The sequence below is a fragment of the Notothenia coriiceps genome, unplaced genomic scaffold (assembly GCF_000735185.1).
Source record: "Notothenia coriiceps isolate Sejong01 unplaced genomic scaffold, NC01 NC01_scaffold00007237, whole genome shotgun sequence".
Taxonomy (NCBI): domain Eukaryota; kingdom Metazoa; phylum Chordata; class Actinopteri; order Perciformes; family Nototheniidae; genus Notothenia; species Notothenia coriiceps.
Window position 1 is genome coordinate 12,486 of NW_011339938.1, and position 20,280 is coordinate 32,765.

At 43.9% G+C, this 20,280-nt stretch overlaps 1 protein-coding gene across 1 annotated transcript; it reads right to left on the reverse strand.

Annotated features, from left to right (window-relative positions):
* Positions 1–10,311: 10,311 nt before the first annotated feature.
* heyl (hes related family bHLH transcription factor with YRPW motif like) lies at positions 10,312–14,465 on the reverse strand. Its single transcript, XM_010769420.1, has 5 exons — positions 14,017–14,465; positions 11,975–12,041; positions 11,801–11,884; positions 11,616–11,697; positions 10,312–11,395 (listed from the first exon to the last, which is right to left on the reverse strand). The coding sequence occupies exons 1-5, from the start codon at positions 14,094–14,096 to the stop codon at positions 10,710–10,712; spliced, it is 999 nt and encodes a 332-aa protein (XP_010767722.1). The 5' UTR covers positions 14,097–14,465; the 3' UTR covers positions 10,312–10,709.
* Between the last annotated feature and the right edge of the window lie 5,815 nt (positions 14,466–20,280).

The following is a 20,280-nucleotide window of genomic DNA, read 5'->3' on the forward strand; positions in this document are numbered from 1 at the left end:
AGAAGGGCAGCATGAACAAAGTTACAACAGATAAAACACAAAGAATACAGGCAGGCAAATACAGCTGTAAAACACAAATAAAATGGCACATTAGCCCGCCAATATGCAAAATAAAAGAAACTATTAAAAATCATAAAAAAACTGGCAACATTTTAAACTACTTCAATTTTTGATATACGAGCACTCACATCTACCAATGGTGTCGTGTTCTCTGTCCTTTAAGATGGACCTGAATTCCCCCAAGGCAGGGCCGTGGGAAGTAGGGGTGCTGAGGGTGCTGCAGCACCCCCTGGTGGAGGACAGGGGATCTGCACTTCCACAAGATATAATAAAAAAAAACGAATTTTCAGCCTTGATGTAACAACATTCATAATTAAGTAAAGATAACACCCTTTTCACCCCGGTTACATTTTCCATTTGCCCTGTACGATGGGCGCTGTAAGTTATGAAAGTGGGGGATGTTGGCTTAGCAGGCGCCCGCAGCTCAAAGCCAAAGTGAGAGAGATAGAGAGAGGGGATACCGCGGTACCGGCGGGGATTGTTGTTAGCTTTTGTTGCGCTAACGGATATAAGAAACTGTTTCTACAATAATGTGGAGGGAGAGTTCTGTCCTGTCAGACTGAGAGGCTCAGTGAGGTAAAGTACTCTGAGGGCTTAGATAGTTCACTTTAGTCGAAGTTATCTCACTGGGTCTCAAACATTTTGATCACAATTTATGTAAACAAATATTTCCAAGGCACACCTTTATAATTATTAGGATAAATAAAAACAGGTTTGAAATCATTCCAATGTATACTATAGGACAGTAAACCAAAAATATTGTTTAAAACTGGAGAGATTTTAAAATATACATAAATAAATAAATGTTAACTTGTAAAATAAGATATGAATGAACAACACAAATAAAATGTATTTGTTATTGGCTATGGTAGGTTATTGGAAATGTTCACATACCTACTTATTTGATTAATAAAATGCAAACCGATCTTTTTCATATGGCTGTTTAGAGTTGTACCCCCTAGATCAGTCTCTAATTGGGCGCTCAAAGTGCACCAAATTGAAGCATTTTACTTTAAAATGTTAAAAAAATCTTCCCGGGGGGGTACCCCCGGACCCCCCGAGAGGATGTGAAGTCCACCCCTCCAATTAAAACATGTTATAATATATAATAAATTTGAAGCCTTGTTATATAAGCTGTCCAACATGTCAATATATTTCTCTTTTTGCAGTGTAGTGGTCTTTTGTAGAGGTTTTTCATTGCCAGCTAAAATCTTGCCTAGCAGCACATTGGTCAGAACCAGCCTGGGTCATCCCCACATGTTCCCACGGGCTTGATAACAAACACCTCCACTTGGCCGTCGCTGCCTCATCCTGCGAACCACCTACCCAAGCCACCTGGCAGCCTTCAGCCTGGCTTAAGCCAACTCGAGGGGCGAGGCGGAGTGCGACCCGCGAGGGAGTGTCGGCTGATCCCCGGATGAATCTCCACCTACCCCGCAGGAACAAAAACCTAAAGACCTGATTATCCACACCAAGCTCAAGGATAAAGGCTGGGCAGGGAGGATCCCCTCGAATACCTGACCTGATTAATCCGCCTCCTCCCAGATTTGTACCCCTTTCAAGTTCGGAGCTAACCTCGGGCGGGCCCTGCACCTACACGAAAGAATGCGGTGAAGCCTCAGGTACATGGCCCTGGCACAAGCGCTAGGTGGGGGAGACGCGGCATAAAATCCGCCTCAGAAAAGCGACATTTGAGGGATAAACAGCGGTGAAGTACAAGCGTTCTCTACCTTCTTTAACTCGGCCCAGAGAACCTCCGTCTTGGGCCCTGGAAGAGCAGCACGGGAGCTGGACCAACGGGCGACATGAGACGAGCGGCGGACAGGAGTGGATCATCGCCTCAACGATAACCCTCACGGCCTCAACGAAAAGATTCAGTGTGGGTCGCCTCCTTTTATCATGACGTTTTTAAATCTCTTTACACTNTGTTATATAAGCTGTCCAACATGTCAATATATTTCTCTTTTTGCAGTGTAGTGGTCTTTTGTAGAGGTTTTTCATTGCCAGCTAAAATATTGCCTTATAGGGCAGCACATTGGTCAGAACCAGCCCTGGTGTCATCCCCACAGCACCCCCCATTTGAAACATGTTCCCACGGCTATGCCCCAAGGTGATCAAATTTGATGGTTTCAGCTCCTTCTGTACATTATTCCAAGCATATTTAAAAGCTGTTTTACCCAGTTCTGTTCTTACTTTAGGAAACATCATCTGAATAAAATCTTGGGAGCGTAGGCCATATAGACTTTCTCTTTTACACATAAATGTGCAAATGTAAGAGGGAACAAGCCCAAGCAGAGATTTATAAATAAAACCCAGTCAGTGGGAAAGTCTGCGAGCAGACAAAAGATGGCCAATTAGCAGCAGCATATAAAGTGGAATGGTGTACCCGATATAGGCACTGGTCAGAGGCATTCATTTAAAGCAGACCACCATAATCCAATACAGGTAAAAACGTTACAGAGATCAAATGTTTCCTTGTCTGAAAGGAGAAACAGGATTTGTTTCTATAAAAGAAACCTAATTTTATTTTTAGCTTTGAGACAACATTTTCCGTGTGCAACTTAAAAGACAAGTTCTGGTCAATAATAAAACCCAGATATTTGTAAGTAGTGACCCTTTCAATATCACTCCCTTGAATATGTGACGATGATTGTTTGTTTCTGACAATAACATGTTTTTTTCATGCAGTTTAATTTCTATGACAGTTCAGTTATATCTGCCTTTCCCCTTTGCAAAAACTAATTGATAGTGATGATGATAATGATGATGATGATGATGATGATGATGGTGGGGATGATGTTGTGCAGAAGAACCTCAAAGTGTCACCCTCCCTCTCATGCCGAGCCCAGCATGCCGCTTCACAGCCTGCCCACATTGTCTGCTCAGGAATACTTGTTTATTTGCTTTCCATTTTGGAGAGAAAATAATTCCCCTTTTTTATTTTCGGACATAGTAAACAAGTAGTTCCTTCAGCGCTGCGCCACACCCTCTCAGCACAATCCATAGCTCTTAGAAGTGTTTTTTTACACTGATGGGTGCCAACCAAGCAAGTTATTTGTTTCAGATATTTTCCCATGGCAAACAGGGCGAATACAAAGGCTTCGTGGTGGCCTGGAGAAACCACGGGGTAGGCGTACATGAGCCTCCATACTCACCCGCTTTTGAAAATGAGATTTATGGCACCTCGTAAAAGTTCTATTCATGCTTATAAGCACTAAATATAAACTAGTATAAAACAGCAGGGATCGACTCAGTCCTTGTAAACTTGACCTGACAGAGCGTTGGTCGGGCTGAAGGCAGGCCAGCCGCCTCTTGACCCAGCGGCCCAAACCTCACACGAGTCCAACCCGGAGCGAGGCTGAAATGAACTCTGAGGTAGCCCTGGACGCTAACCTTCAGCTTGCTCTGACTCAGGGAAACACAAGGCCTTTGCTTTGGTCATTTGTTGACATATGGGCAGGAAACTCCCTCTCCACAGAACTTTTACAGCCAAGCGCTCACACTGACGTTTCTACAATACCGCCATATCTGTGTGTCGGTTTAATGCTGGTTTACACCCATCAAGCCCTTAGGAAAAAATAATATTCATGATTTATTATTGGGTTTTGGCTTACGCCTATGATTATGATGGCAGATGATTTACTGTTTGAAGCTCAGACTAAAAAGTAAATAGATGCAGCGATGAATGTTATGTAAGGCTACTTCCAGATTTGAGACTTCGCTCATTGTGTGTTAGCCACTGCGAGACCCACGGCTGGCACAGAGGGCTCCAGCAGCACCCCTCTGGGTCCCTGCGGTCTGGGCCTCAGCACATAACAGCCACTTAGGCCAGCATTTTCCCAGGCTGAGACAACACACCACGGTGGCAGCGCGAGCCACAGAGAGGGCCTGATTAAAGAGTAGGGACAATGGAGGGAGAGAGACCGTGGTGGCATTTTCCATCTCCGCCGCTGTCTCCTGGGGGGACCAAGTATGTGCCGTGAAACGTTTGAATTATCCCAGAATCTCTGGAATTCAGACAGAGGCACCGCGGAGAGGACCCTCGACCGGGGATCAAAGAGCTTTGAGAGGGGTGCGGTGGACTGGTGGTGAAGTCGAGTACATAGGGGAGAATGAGTGTGTGTGTGTGTGTGTGTGTGTGTGTGTGTGTGTGTGTGTGTGTGTGTGTGTGTGTGTGTGTGTGTGTGTGTGTGTGTGTGTGTGTGTGTGTGTGTGTGTGTGTGTGTGTGTGTGTGTGTGTGTGTGTGTGTGTGTGTGTGTGTGTGTGTGTTGCTGTCCTTTTATCCCTCTTGGGATCAGATAATGCAATCATTGGGAGTCTAATACAGCGGGCGCCCCTCTTTAGTTTAAAGACGCCACTCTCCTCTGTGGTGGTGGCAGAGGGAAAGGAAGGGAACAGCGCGAGGGGGAAACCTCGTCCTTCTCTTTCTGTCTTTCTTTCTCTGTAATTATCACTTAATGTTCTTCGGTGATCTGGAGACGTCTGTCTCTCGCTTTGTCCTTTCTTCCCTCGCTGGAGAGGAAATGTATCACAGTCTGAAATAAATCTGCCAGCCTTTTTATTATTGTAAATTTAGCAGCAGAACAGAGTAGTAAATGGAGCCGTCCTACCACATGCTTCCGGTAGAGAGAGCCTCAGTGCTGGCTGTCTCTGCCACAGCCAAGTCTAAAGATCAAAGCCTGCCGTACTATATACAGTTAGTCGTCCTCAAGCGTTGACCTCAAGCAAGTTTTCATGTCTCAGAAAGACAGCGTGTGCTTGGCTCGAGCCAAATGCACAGTTTAGGGAATTAGTTCACAACACAAGTATGCCTTTCAGCAAGGCCTTTCTGCAGGAACATCTGTTGTGTGTGCTTTTCTGACTGTGTCGAGCTCATGTCTATCGATATATCTTTGCGCTGTACGTCAAGTTTTGTTATGGCATTGTGTTGAGTTTGTTTGATGGCATTCGTGTTTATATAAAAACTAAATGTAAAAAACGGTGGTCTGGAAAGTTGCATCATGGCATTCAACAAGAATAATTAGCATCACATTTGATCTGATTTGTGATGCCCAACCAGTGGTTTTAAAGAAAACTCAACTAATTAAATAAACTAAACTTCTAATTTGATGCAAACATTCAACATATTTGTGTTAAATAGGAAAATAGATAGCCAAATAAACCAAGTGTGCCTCCCAAGCAAAGTAGAATTGCATCTCTGCAGCAATGACAACTAAAATGGGAATCTATTCATCATGTATCATCTCTTAATCTTAGTGGATTATAACATTTTGGTCATGAAATTAATCTGTAAAGGCTCGACTTCAAAATAAAAAACAGACATAAATGTTTTTAGTCTAGCTGATAGGCGGAAATGCCTTTTGATTCTGAAGCAGTTGTTAATTACAAGCCCGTTATAAGAAGTGAGTCAACAGTCAACGACGGTATAAAGCATTCAACACCTCACAAGAGGTCCTTGAGCGTACACTCATAAATGAGCACAAACAATTATGAGGCTGGTGGGTCCAGTATGTGGGATTAACTGCGGACATGCCTGACGAGATCATTAGCAAAAAGTAACAATAAAACATTTGAAATAGCAAGCTTAAGGTGTTGAGTAAACTATTAACAGTCTTACAGTCAAACAGTGCTAAAATAGCTGTCTTCAAATGTATACATATAGTCCACTTGTAATAATAATAATAATAGATGAAATTTGTATAGCGCCTTTCAAGAGACCCAAGGCCGCTTTACATGATGAACAAACAAACAAACGAACAAACAAAAGGGGCAAATAATAAAGTAAAACATTTAATAAATAGCAGTAGGACTGGAAGCAGGGGGACTGTGATGGGTTAGGGGTCAAAGGCCATGGTGAACAGGTGAACTCGTAGAATTAATAGATGATGAAAAGTATTTATTTGAAGTTAATTATCTGTGCAGTGCTAGGTAGTAGAAAACAAGCAAACTGGACCTAAGTAAGATCTACAAACAAATAGAAAAGTAACAATACCCACTTTTATTTAAATAATATTGTTATATAACACCTGTTTTTTAAAGTGGACCTATCATGCTATTTTTAGGCAATAGCATAGGTCTCAGATATATAAATAAATATAAAAAACATGTCTCTGAAGTGTTTTGCTCAAAATACCAAACAGATCACCCATTCTAGCCATGCCTCATGTCCCTCTATTTCACTTCCTGTTTCAAAAGTGCTGATTTGGGGTATAAAGCTTTTTTTTTAAAAAGGAAATTGATAAAAAAAGAAAAAAGGAGAGGGCTGAGCTCATGCGGGAGATGCTACCGGCAGATTCTGGTGTGATGAAACGCCATCCATCCATCTTCTCCCGCTTATCCGTGGTCGGGTCGTGGAGGTAGCAGTTCCAGCAGAGAGCCCCAAACTTTCTTTTCCCCTCATCAACCAGCTCTGACTGGGGGATCCCAAGGCACTCCCAGGCCAGCGAAGAGATATAATCCCTCCACCTGGTCCTAGGTCTACCCCTTGGTCTCTTCCCAGCTGGACGTGCCTGGAACACCTCCCCAGGGAGGCGCTCAGGTGGCATTCTAACTAGGTGCCCGAACCACCTCAACTGGCTCCTTTCGACGCGAAGGAGGAGCGGTTCAACTCCGAGTCCCTCCCGGATTACTGAACTTCTCACCTTATCCCTAAGGGAGACACCAGCCACCCTGCGGAGAAAACCCATCTCGGCCGCTTGTATCCGCAATCTCGTTCTTTCGGTCATGACCCATCCTTCATGCCCATAGGTGAGGGTAGGATGAAAATGGCCCGGTACACAGAGAGCTTTGCCTTCTGGCTCAGCTCTCTTTTCGTCACAACGGTGCGGTAAAGCGACCGCAGTACCGCTCCCGCTGCTCCGATTCTCCGGCCCATCTCACGCTCCATTGTTCCCTCACTCAAGAACAAGACCCCGAGATACTTGAACTCCTTGATGAAACGCCATATCATGGATTATCAAGGATTATTTCTGAAACAGTCTGGAGCTCAAAGGCTTTCTCTCTTGAATCCATGATATGGCGTTTCATCAAGGAGTTCAAGTATCTCGGGGTCTTGNCCCGCAAGTAGATTCGTTGAACAGGGGTTGAATGTGGTGCTTATGCATATTCAGCAGAGGTGAAAAAAGTACTCGGATCCTTTCTTAAGTAGAGTTACCTCTGGTTCGCTCAGGAGAGATATAGGATGTATGAGGCGAGCAAGTATTCCGATCACTATATGGCCATATTGTTTCATGGCATTCCTAAAGTTCCAATTTTGTTGTCTTAATCGGTATGCAGGCTGTCTTTAGTTGAACCTGTTTGTCCTGGTTGTACCTTGAGTCTTGCGCTTTTGTAGATTTGACAGCAGAGGGCACTGGACTACATGTTCCTGACATTCAGACAGTTCCTCCAATGTACACCAAAACAGGAACTCCAATGTTTTGCAATTTATATGAGGTCCACAGTGAGACTCTTTCAGAAGGTTAAAGGTCACCTATTATGCAAAATCGACATTGTTATGTCTTTTATACATAGAAGTGTAAAAAGATTCAGAAAGTTTCAGGAACAAAGATTCTCTCTCTTTTTGTCCTGATCCATTTATATAAAAACCTGTCTGAAAATGAACTGATCAGATTTTGGCCACTTTATGATGTCATAACGATTTGTTGGCTTGTGTAACCATTAGCCAATCACAAACCAAGGTAACCCCCCCCCACCTTATCACCTGAATCTCCTCCAAGAGCACCATTGTGTTCTTTTTAACCAAATCTCTCTCAGAGGGGCGTGGGGAGGGGCTCCTTATTTTCATCTAAAGTAACAGACAGAGAATCAGCACTTTGGAAACAGGGATGAAACAGAGGGGGTTATGGGTAATGCTGCAATGATCTGTTTGGTATTTAGAGCCAAACACTTCAGAGACATGTTTTGTATATATCTGAGACCCATGATATATTGATGAAAAACAGTATAATAGGAGACCTTTAAGGACCCTTTTATCAACCCAGTGATGAACTGTTTTTTACCCATATCTTGTCGTTTACCCTGGGATTCAAAGGCATACATCATTACTGTGGAAAAGCTGCTTCTCCCTGGGGTTGTTGTTTTAGTCTGTCATGTTCCAGAGTGCCTGTAAAGGCCAGCATCGTCAGAGATGTGACACACCTGTACAGCCTGATCACCTGTAGTTGAGACGGATGAAAACAATGCTCAGGTTCTCTCATACCACAACTAGTGGATCATGGCACTATACAAAAAGCTTCCTAGTAGAATAAGAAAACTCTTAGTTATGATATTTTTCTAAGAATTTCCCCTTATACTTGCAACTACATCCAGATCCTTATTCAATGCCACTACAAAAATGGTGTGTCTTCTTGAAGAACTAAGTGCTTTATACCAATGGTAAAAAAAACTACACACATATAATCCAATGCATCAGCATGGAGGAGTGTATTTGCACACCTGTGCTTTTCAGGCTCTAGCTCCGAACCGGCCCTGGAACCGCGTTGGTGTGAAAGGGGCATCAGAGGAGGACTTTCTCTTACTTCCGGATTTCAGACTATTTTTTTTCTCACTTCTGCCTCCATTTCCTCTTTCATCTTGAACAACAGTGTTAGTCTATAGAGGCTTCTCAATTCTTAAATTTCCCCTCCTCGACTCCCCTCCTCGACTCCTATCCTCAAGACTTAGTCCCGCCCACAGGAGATGCGAGTGGACTGAGGAGGGGAACCAAGGAGAGAGGAGGGGAAGCAGCAGGCAATTAGAGAAATGAGAACTCCTCTATGGCGTACGCCCTCCCGTCGCAAACACATGCTCACTTCCCTCCTTCTTTCTGCATCGGTCCCTCCCCTCCTTCCTCTCTCCTTCCCTCCTTCCTCTCTCTTCCCCTCCTGCCTCCCCTCCCCCGTGGGAAACCCAGTTCAGTGTGACTGTGGTTGTCCTTCCTGGAAGCTGTGGTGGTGACTCTGGCTCCTCCACTCAGAGGATAGAAAAGTGCCAGCCAGCCCGTGTGTGTCTATGTCTGAGAGTGTGTGTGTCTATGTGTGTGTGTGCACGCACCCTCCACAAACATTCCACCACCGTACCGTCCGTCTGTCCGTCCATTCAACCGCCGTCCGGCCTCGCACGAGAGCCACGCCGCCACCGCGGTTCAGTCTTGACGCCAGCCCTGAAGACTCACATTACACACACACACACACACACACACACACACACACACACACACACACACACACACACACACACACACACACACAAACGCACACACAAGACATGTGTGCGCACAACACCGCATAAACAAAACACTTGGCAAGACACACATACACACATGCACAAGGCAGCGAGCACACGAGACGGGCTTAAGCACACACCAGCACACTCACTCAAATAAACAATATGCACTTTGCAGAACACACACATTTTGGTGCCGCAGACCACAGACATTGCATCCTGAAGTAGATCAAAGCGTTCTCCAGCAGTAAACACACACAAGGCTCTCCTCTGCTCTCTCATCCCAGCGGAGCCGTTCTGGTGAAGCACGGCACAATTATGCTAATCCTCTTGAGGAACAACTCGTTGTCATTCATCATTGTTCGGGGGGTTTTCCTGTACGCGTTGGCAGACTCTCGGTGATTCACACTATTCCTCTCCCTTTCCTTTTTAAAACTTCACGATCCCTCTCATCTCTCCTCCACTCTGTCTCCTGCCTTCCCACCACCCTGTTATTGAACGTCTACGCCAAATCAGTCACCCAACCGCAGCCCTTCAGATCTTTTCCCTTTTGTTTTCCCCTTCGCTCAGTCTCTCCATCCTCCCTCTCGCCCTCTCCTTCACTGTCTGTCCATTGTTGAGGAGACAGTGGCGCAGACAATCGGAGAGAGGAGATATCCGCTGGTGAACCACAGGATTGGAGAGAAAGAATGTCAGAGAGACAGCAGAGTAAAGGAAGACACATAGACTGATATGAGGGTAAAGTTAATTACAGGGGACTGCCAATTAGAGGGCACATTGATGGGTCTGTTTGCCCCGCCGCGGCATCCCAAAAACATCACCAACTCCCACCATGTTTATCCTCTGCAGCCACAAGACCACAGCTCCCATCAGCCATCACTGGAGACAGCGTAGATACAGATGGGGTTACGGCTGGAGAACATGCAAGCAGTGTTTGCAGACATGTAGCTTTCAACCATTGCATAGCAGTTCGCGTGCATGTGCATGTGGCCATTTGTTTAAAGTTGGAAAAAACACGCAGAAAAATACATGAACAAAGGTAAAGGCACTTAGTCTTTATAGAGATTTTGTCAAACATTCTTGGAAAACATTATCAAATGTATAAATGATTTGGGGAAAAAACAACACATATCACAGTTCATCAGTAAAAACTCAACGTCACTCTGTTGAGCGTTATATATGGCTCTGTTAGACACCGTGCATTTGTCAAGCATGATCATAAACAGGAATTTATTCAAATCTTCTTTCACATTCCTTCATTTTCATTATATATGATTGTTTGTGATTATCTGAAACTCCACCCACAGTCTCATATGGCTTTTAGAGTCCCTCAAGGGCAGAGACAATCATCAAAGGTTGAGTCATCTTTCTCCGACGGGTTCATATTTGCTACGTGGTGAACATGGATAGCTCCATGTCCAGAGTTCATTTGGAAACCAGACCCTCAGAAAGCTCCGATCTCAGTCCCCCACCCCTGGCCCGACTTGGCCGGTCCGCTCAAGCCCCTGCGCTGGGCTGTAGGAGACCCCAGAGGTGCGAAGGGCCTGAAAGAGACCTGCATTGGAGCAGAAGATGAAGAAGTAGAAGTAGAGGAGGGGGTAGAAGGAGAGGAAGAGGAAGGGGTGGGGAGGGGAAGAGGCGAGGCCCTGGTGGCGCTGTGAGGGGAGCGCTGGGTCGGTCTGGAGGGGGCCATGGAAGCAGAGGCTGCCAGGGAGGGCAACCTGTGGATGGTGGCCAGGGCGGAGGGGGCATGGAGCTGGGGAACGCCCGGATGGCAGCCAGCCAGAGGGCCGAGGCGCAGGGAGGCGTGCGACGGGTAGCTCCCCAGCAGCGCCATGTCCCTCCGCCCGCTGGGGAACGGTGAAGACGAGGAGACCGGTGAGGCGGCGGAGATCTGAGGGAAGGACGCGAAAGGCCAAGGTGGAAAGGGCAAGGCGGCGGCCGGGGGCGACTGCATAAGGAGGGGGTCGAGCTCACTCGCACAGTGGGAAAGGTGGGAGACCAGGCGCGCTCCTATAGGGTCTGGGGACTCCCCGTCCAGGGAGCTGAGGTACCTCACCACCTCCCCAACACACTCCCTGAAGCCCAGGGTCCTGTAGTCCACTGCCAGGGCCCTCGCATCGAAGTAACCTTAGAAAGAAAGGAGATGTTAGTCATATATTGACTTAGAGTAATGGAATGCAGTTAGTCATGGCAACCATAATTAATCTACTGTGTGCTTTCTCTTTTCCAAAAAGGGTACAATAAACCATTTGACTTGGAATTGGTTTTAGATATTTTCCAGCATTATTCCAAAGGGCCTTTCGTGTCCATATTCCAAAAGACAAAAGGAGAAGCTCAGAAATCTCACCTTTTCCTCCCATGGCGTGCAGGAGTTTGAGGTGGTCCACGGTCATCTGCAGGATTTCTGCCTTCTCCAGCTTCGATGAACCCTGCATGGAAATGAGCAACATGTTACCAAGTTGCAGCAGATTTGATTTAGCATGCTTATTTTCATTGAGTTGTTTAAAGAACATTTGATTTATGAGCAGTCACCTGTTTCTCAAAAGCACTGGGCACCAGCCTCCTGAGCTCCGACAGGCTGTGGTTGATCCGGTCTCTGCGCCTCTTCTCTATGATCTACACAACAAGAAGAGCAGAGAGACGGTCAGGGCCAAACTAAAATGACAGGACTCAAAAGATTAAGATCCAAGGCCGTAATCCACTCACCCCTCGTCTCTTCTTTCGGGCCAGGATCTGCGAGGCGCTGCCAGGAGACATGGACCCGGTGACTGGGCTGTACCATGGAGATAGAGAAAAACAGGGATGAGGGAAATGGAGAGATGGTATTGGCAGAGAGAGTTCACTTTGATTCTCCTGCATATTGTTAGTATTACCCTGCTTAATATGACACAGAGGCAGGATGGCACATCAGCTCCCTACAATCAAATTAGTTTTTTGGGCACAGTTGAGCAGAGGAGTGCCCGGGAGAGGAGGGAAGACGAGATTGTTTTTGGTTTGATGCGTTTCTGAACATTAGTCTCAGTGAAATGACATGCTGTTCTCCTTTCCATCTGAGCAAAAGCACTTTTAGAAAGATGATTATATAGCCTCGGGGCGATGCTTTCGCTCGAATGGGGCTCCAGCGTGCAGCGTGCGGATCGGAGTTTCTCAGAGTACAGTCTCTCAATGTGGATCGTGTTTGTTTGTGTGCTTCATCTTGCTGGCCTGAGAGTCGCTGACAGCTTGGAGTTTGCTTCAAACTGCCTCACCAAAGACTTACTGCGTTTCTATTAGATTTGAACATGAGGGCTGCCAATTTAGCTGTGTGTTTTTGTTTAGGTTTACGTTTGATGGGCTGACTTGAAAAGACGGCACTGTCTTCTGTTTGCATGTCACATGACAATTTGATTTATCCAAACCGTCTTTAGTGGTACTGGCTGGCTGGATGTCTGTGATGTTACCAGTGTTGCTTGGAATGTGTTTTCTATATATACTGATGAATGTTCCCTTTAATCCACATTAAAAGATGAGGATTTCTTTTTTTAAATGTGCCTATAAATGACGTGTAAAGAGTGTGTGTAATGTCGGGAGTCATTTTAATTACTCAGACATTTTTCAAGACGCTGTATAAAGTTATATATATAGTTTTGAGTTATACATCTTGGTGCAGAAGTAATATTTGCATTTAAACATATGTTTTGCAAATCAAATAATAAGTATTTTACTTTCTAATTTGCATTTTTGGAAATTGTCTTACTTTACACATTTAATGATATTATCAAACTATTATTTATTTCGAGACACAAGAATACTATATGTAAAATAATAACCCAATAAAACTGTGAATAAATTGTCCTTTAGTCCCTCAGAAATCTATGTTTTTTATATTTAAAGTTTTATAAACAAAAATGAAAAGCTCACACAAAGTGGGCCTCAAATATTCTTATGATTAAAAATGTGTCTCTCTCTCTAGCTTTTGTGTTAATTTAAAAGTTCAGTTTTAATTTTTTATATTAATATATATATTGAACTGGAAATGTATACAAATCGAATATTTCTAAATCACAGTCAGCAACAATAAGATATTAATTAAAACATATTTGATGGAAAAAGTAAATTCTTCACTCACAAGACTTTAAAAAATGACTTTGATGGAAAGATAATTCCTAAATTAAATGCATTTATTTCCAATGATACAGCGTCATACAGGAAATTCTTATTCAAGCCGTTTCCGAAGTTCAGACATGACAGGCCTATACTTATTGTAATGCATGTCATGCGTGCAATGACGACTACCAAGCTTTTTCTGACATGGGAATAAAAAGGATCAGACGTGACACTGTTTCGTTTTGAAGGGAAATGCAATTAATTTATATTTCATTGAACATATCAGGCATTTGATGCAAGAGGCCTAAAGTTTAAAATTTTAACTGACACTTCTGCTTTGTTCGAAGGTGTGTAAAACTTGTTTATTACATCAGTCAGAAAATAGTGAATGCATAAAAACAATAGAGTAGGAATATTTAGTTTTTGTTAATGAATTGGTTTATGAACTAAATCAGTTTCTGAGACTTAAAAACTAAAAATGTTGCTGTCTCTTTTTCTACTTTTAACTCTGCAATATTGTGCATGGCAGCATAGTTTCAAAATGCCAATATGCTTTGAGCAGATTTGTATTTTGATACTAATATCATCATTATGCAATTTTCCTTTAAAGCGTGAGTAGAGGTCATATGTTTGGACCCCAGGTGTGTTTGGAGGATGCTCACCAAAAGCCGTCTTCTTGTCCCGGGTCAATGAACTCGTCTGTGTCCGAGTCCGGGGAGCTGTAGTCGTGAGGTCTCTTCATGTCTGAGTTGGATGACGGATGGACGGAGGGATTTGGGGGATCCTGTCGGCCGCTCTCTGCTGCGTGGAGGCACTGAAGGCGTATAGCTCTCACCCTGTGTGCCCCTCGCTCTCACTTTCTCTTGCGCTGTTACTTATAAAAGCCTTGTTGTCCTTAGTTACTTCTTGTCACTTGGTTTAGTTTTTTTGTTGTTTTCTTCACGTGTCTTCTGTCCTTTTCCTCTGTGAGTCAGCGGAGCCACTTGTTCGACCCCCGAGGGCCCATGACAACTACGAAAATTCACAAGCTGCTTTGGTCTCTCTACTCTGTCACTGGCATCCAATCATGACTCTCGCTCCCTCTGTGTTATTTCTCTCTTGGCTGCCTCTCTCTCTGTCACAGCCACCCAATGACAAAATAGGACTTTGGCAGCTGGGGCAGGGTTGCCAGTTTCTGCTCCCCCGCCTCTTCTCCCTGTCCCTCCTCCCTCCCTTTAATCTGGCCTTCCTTAGCTTGTCACCCTCCCCTCCCCCCCAGGCCCCATCTTTCCACCCCTTTGCTCAGTCATCCTCAGTCAATTAGCCTCCAATCTCCTCCTGCTCTCCTTCCTTCCTTCCTTCTCTCTCTCTATCCTTTCTTTTCTATTTCTGCTCCTTTAATTACACTGCTGTGTAGAACAATGGCAGCGGGAGGGAGGGAATAAGAGAGGTGAGGAGTGTGGGAATGATGCACTGTGAAACCACTCCATCATTCGCAGGGGAGTGTGTGACAGTGCATGAAGCTCCACTCTCACACAATCGCACAGGTGACTCGGAGAAAGGAGTCATTGAGCTGCGTTTTGGTGGTGGGAGTGAGAGAGAAACCCAGCAGAGATTTATAAAACATGACTGCAGTTATACAAAGATGGATAACACGCAATGACCTTTAGGCATCTGTCAGTGATCAGCAAAGAACCACAGTATGAAGAAAAGAAAAGAAGGATACACATATTTCCTGTCTACACTATAAAACATACTTCATATTGTTATAATGTGTTAATAGTTACTAAAACGTCAAATCAGTTTTCAAAACAGTCAGGCGTACCCCTACAGTCCTGTCGGGTGAGCTACCACTTATTCTGTTGTCCGAGCATTATTTTGCTACAACATAAACACTTTTTTTGTTAAGGTACAGTTTGCCTTTCACATTTTTGCTTGTACTTTAAGGGACAGAAGCTAGACATTTTAATCATATTATCCAGCTATTATAACAGTTTATCCATTTTGTTTAGATATTATTTCCACTGGTTTGCTTATTACTTTTAGCTACTGTTTAAACATGTATTCCAATTTTGTTTAATGTTTCAACTGGATGCATTAACAGTTAACCAATTATTTCAACTATTTAAATTACATACTTATTTTAGCTAACTGTTTCAACTGCTTTTAGATTACTTTTAGCCAACTTATAATGCATCAAAAGACCAATGTGCATGATTTGGTGGCAGATTGCAACGACTTGAATATCGCCTCAATCACCTCTCGTTTTTCAAGTGTGTAGTAACGGTATGGTGGCCTTCAGGTAGTGTAAAAAAAAGCCAAAAGTCCATCTCTAAGACCGCGTATAGAGGACATGCTTCCTAGATAGTAGATATGAATATTAATTAACAGCAACACAAATAAAAAAATCGTTTTTTGTTTGAAAAGATAATCTATTATTAAAACCCAGCTTTATATATTATATAGAATTGTTTTCCCAATAAAACGCTCTAAATCTCACACTGGTTGTTTATTTTTTAGCTACCTTTAAATTACAATATAACAACTGTTTATTTCTTGACGTAACATTTGGTGTTAGCTTTTCCATCTTTATTTGCATTACTTTTAACTAACAATTTTAACTATCATTACATACTGTGTTATATTTCAATTGTACAAAAGAAGCTTCTCTTGGTTGGGAATCGCAGAATAATATCATTACGATGAAAAGATGACTTTAGACACAGATTTGGCAGTGTGTTTTCTGAAATCCTCCGAGTAAGACATCTTTCTAACTTTTTGTTGAGCTCAGATGGAGATTTATAGACCTCATTTCTTCCAAACGTGTGTGTATCAGTGTGTGCAAGAGGGCAGGTTCTGAGAAGTGAGTGTCTGAACATCTGGGCTCTTCATTGGACAAGATAGCGCTCTCTGTACGCTCACACACACACACACACACACACACACACACACACACACACACACACACACACACACACACACACACACACACACACGCGGTTACTTAGCGCTCGGTTCCGCTGCCACCGTGGGAAGATTGCTGGTACAGATTGCCATGGAAACACGAGGCCCAGGCGCCCGTTGTCAGGAGCGATGCCTGACTGACCCAGTGGTGTGTGCATGTGTGTGTGTGAAAGACGGAGAGAGGCCAAGTGGCATGCCCTCTTCACACAATGCCCAGCTGAGTGTGTCTCTTCCTGCCAGGCAGACTGGAAGGGTGTGTTAGTTTAAACATACTACAATGCACAAGATGTGTGTGTGTGCGTGTTTTTTGAGCAAGTATTTTTTTATGCACTTTTTTAGGTCCTGTAAGTAGCAAGAAGCCTTGTATAGAAACACAGGTATATTTCATTTCTATTACTCCAGATGTTTCTTTGTCTCTTTAAAATATTGGCGTATATTTCCACATCTTTGTTTTCCTCTTGTATTAGTTGAGTGTTGATCCTGAACTCATACGTATAAAGTAATAAACTTAAAACATGTGCGTGTGTTTGTAATATCCAAGTGTCAGTAATCAGTGGGACCATCACCAGGGGGCTTAAAGTGCGGTGGTTATGAGTCAGGAGCAGAAAAAGAAAAAAGTATCCCTTTTTCTCTGCTTTTATCAAACAACTCCCACTCTACATATCCTTTCATTATACCCATCATTCCTTAATTCAGATCTGGATCTCATTTCTGCATCAGAACACAGGGAAGAAAGAGTCCAAAAGAAAAGAGACATCTATGAAGTCAGGCTTCAGTCTTTTCCCTTTACTTGTTTTTTATCACCCACCCACCCAGTTTTCTCTTCAAAGAACAACTTTCCTCTCTGTATCACCATCGCTCTGCGTCTTTGTTGTTGTTTTTTCGAAATGAAATCGCTCTGGTTTCACTCATCATTTCTACACTCCCCAGTTGTTCCAGGACGATGAGGCAAGTTGCATTAAACAAACACGCACAGTGGAAAGTAATTAAGGAGATGAATGAGTTAATAATTATGAAAATAGTTTCATGGTGAGGGTGTGTGATGGAGAGAAACTTAAAGGGGGAGAGAGAGAGAGCTGGCACTGGATGGTGGGATGGAATTCTGGGAGATTTCTGGCGATCCTGGTCGGCCACTTCAAGTCCCCTCCCTCCCATCCTTCCAAACCACAACAAGGCAGCGTCCTTTATTGAAATTAACAAGCTCATACTTTTACAATTTGCACACACACGCTCTCATGCGCAACTTCAACATGAACGTGTGAACACTCACTCGCTCAGGGACACGACACACAACTGATTCCTATACAAGCACACACACATGCAACCCCTTCACACGAATGTGGACAGTGCATACACACAATTTATAAGGCACAAACACTCAGCTGCAATTATTGCCTCTGATGCATGACTATTGCTATTGTTTGAAAGGCTGTGAGATGGAACCAGCTCAGTGGGATATTGTGTGTCTGACTTCTCCCTCTGCATTCACGTCAAATTAAATCAATGGTCAGATATGTCTCAATGCGTGGGTGACTTTGATTATGTGTACAGTACTCAGCAACAGAAAACCAACTCTCCACAACATATTTTTCCGCAAATGTAGCAAGACTCACGCGAAAGGACACGCAAGATAATAGTTAAAAGGGAAATATAATAAAAAGCCATTGAATATCAAAAAGACTCCAAGAGACCGAGAATTGTATTTCTCAAAAGCTTGTTCTAACAGAGTATCCCACTCTTTTATTGAGACCCTAAATTATCTTTTTAATAAACAAGTTTTGTAGTATTTCATTTTTAATGAATGAAGGCACAACAACAGGGTTGCAATCAAATCACTTTTTTGTTTTATTTCCTGCATTAATCTGCTGAATTTGAGTTAAACATCAGCCAGTTTATGATGATGGAAGAGGAAATACAAAAATGACATACATTTATGAGCAAAGCTTTGATGTTGAGCCATTGGATTTTTTGTCTTTAACAATTGTTGCTCGTCTTTGATTTAGATATTCATTTAAATGCTGTTTTTTTGCATCCGCCAAGGAGGTTAGGTTTTCGGTTTGGTTAATTGGTTTGTTTATATGTTGTGTTGTGTTTCAGCAGGGTTACGGAAAAACTACTGACAGAAACTTGGCAGAAGAGTTGAGAAATGTTGGAGTTGCTCCTAATCATGGTACTTATTATTTTCACTTATGGAAGCAGCCTTGGCGTGGGTTCTCTCCAAGTGCCCTTATTTTTGTTGTTTGTTTGTTTGTTTTTCATAACTTTAAAGTACTTCTAAATCCTCAAATAACTCCTTGGATTTTATCAAATAGCATTAGTCAAAAGGAAATGTTTGCACACTGTCTTGAACCCCTGCTGAGAATGTATAAAAGGCCAATTGTGGTCAAAGGGGCGCTGCATGGTGCCCAGCTGTATGCAAGTCCTATTGACATACACTAACCCCCCATAATCTGTAGGTTTCTTATTGGTTTGAGGCCCTCATGGTAGCCAGCCTGTGTCTGGGCAAGCAGTCACTGGGGTCAAGATTTGGATTGGCATGGGAACTGGCACCGGAGCAGTTTGGCACCGTCTGGGTCGGACCCATGAGGGAATTATTTGCCCCTTCAGACACATAAGGAATGCCTGGGCCCTGCGGCACTGCCTGCCTGCGGAATAATATAAGAGGCATTCCTGGGAACGCCACATTGTGTCCGCCAAATGCTGCATTGTGTTTTTATTGATCTGATTGGGCTGATATAAGCTGTGAATAAACCTCCAGAGAGAAAGCGTTAGACACCGTCGGTATGTTGTGATTTAAGGTGTCAAGAGGGCAGGATGGCTGCAGCGCTGGGTCATGCTGCCTGTCAGAGAGTGAGAGATATAGAGACAAGAGAGAGAGAGAGAGAGAGAGAGAGAGAGAGAGAGAGAGAGAGCACGCAAGAGTGGAGAGAGAGAGAGAGAGAGAGCACGCAAGAGAGAGAGAGAGAGAGAGAGAGAGAGAGAGAGAGAGAGAGAGAGAGAGAGATAGAGACAGAGAGAGAGAGACCTCCCTCCTCATCCGGCTCCCCTACACACAGATAAATAAAGAGGCTAAAAGCCGAGGAGAAGAAGCAGAAAGGGACTTTTGTGGCTTCCGAGTGGGGTCCCTTTCATGGCGGTTCCCACAGCACTAGGCCTGTGATGACATTCATGTTTCACTCACACACACACACACACACACACACACACACACACACACACACACACACACACACACACACACACACACACACACACACACACACGCTGATGGGCCCTGTGACTGCGGTGACTTTCGCTGGTGCCGGGGCCCCAGACGGGACGGCGAGGGCCCCGAGAGCCACAGGCAGCCATTGTGCTGTCGCCGCGGAAACCAGCCTCTTTATGTCAGACATGTTTTTCTGTTTGTTTTCTTTTTTATGTCTCTAATGTGGGCAAGGGGGAATGTTTCCCCTCTCATCTACTCCCCCTGCCTCCTCACTGCTCTGCGTTATTTCCCCCCAATACCCATCTTCCTCCTCCTCCTCCTCCTCTTACCAATCCATCCACATTTGTTTCTTCTCTTTTCCTCCCCCTTCCTCTCCCACTCCCTTCTTCCCTTATGTTTTTCCCCCCTTCTTTACCCTGGAGATCGTCATTTGTAAAGCTCTTTGCTCGGACAGCCCATATCTTTGTCGTGGTGTTGCGGCCTCCCTCTCACTCAGATCCTTTTTATCTTTACTTCGTGAGGTTTTGGCACAAACTGGCCCTTTTTCCTCGCTGCGCAAAAAAAAAAAAACTACAACAATGCGCACAACCCTAAAACAACAAAACCTATCCCCAAAAGAATTCTGCCTTTCCCACGCTAAGCCAATTTTCTTCACAAGATTAAACAAACCCCCAATAACAGAATGAAAGACACAGGGAGGGAAGGGGGTTTGAAGAAGTATCTGGTTATGATTCCAGTCTCTAAAAAAGCCAGCAGAGGATGCCCCAAAGTCCTCGCA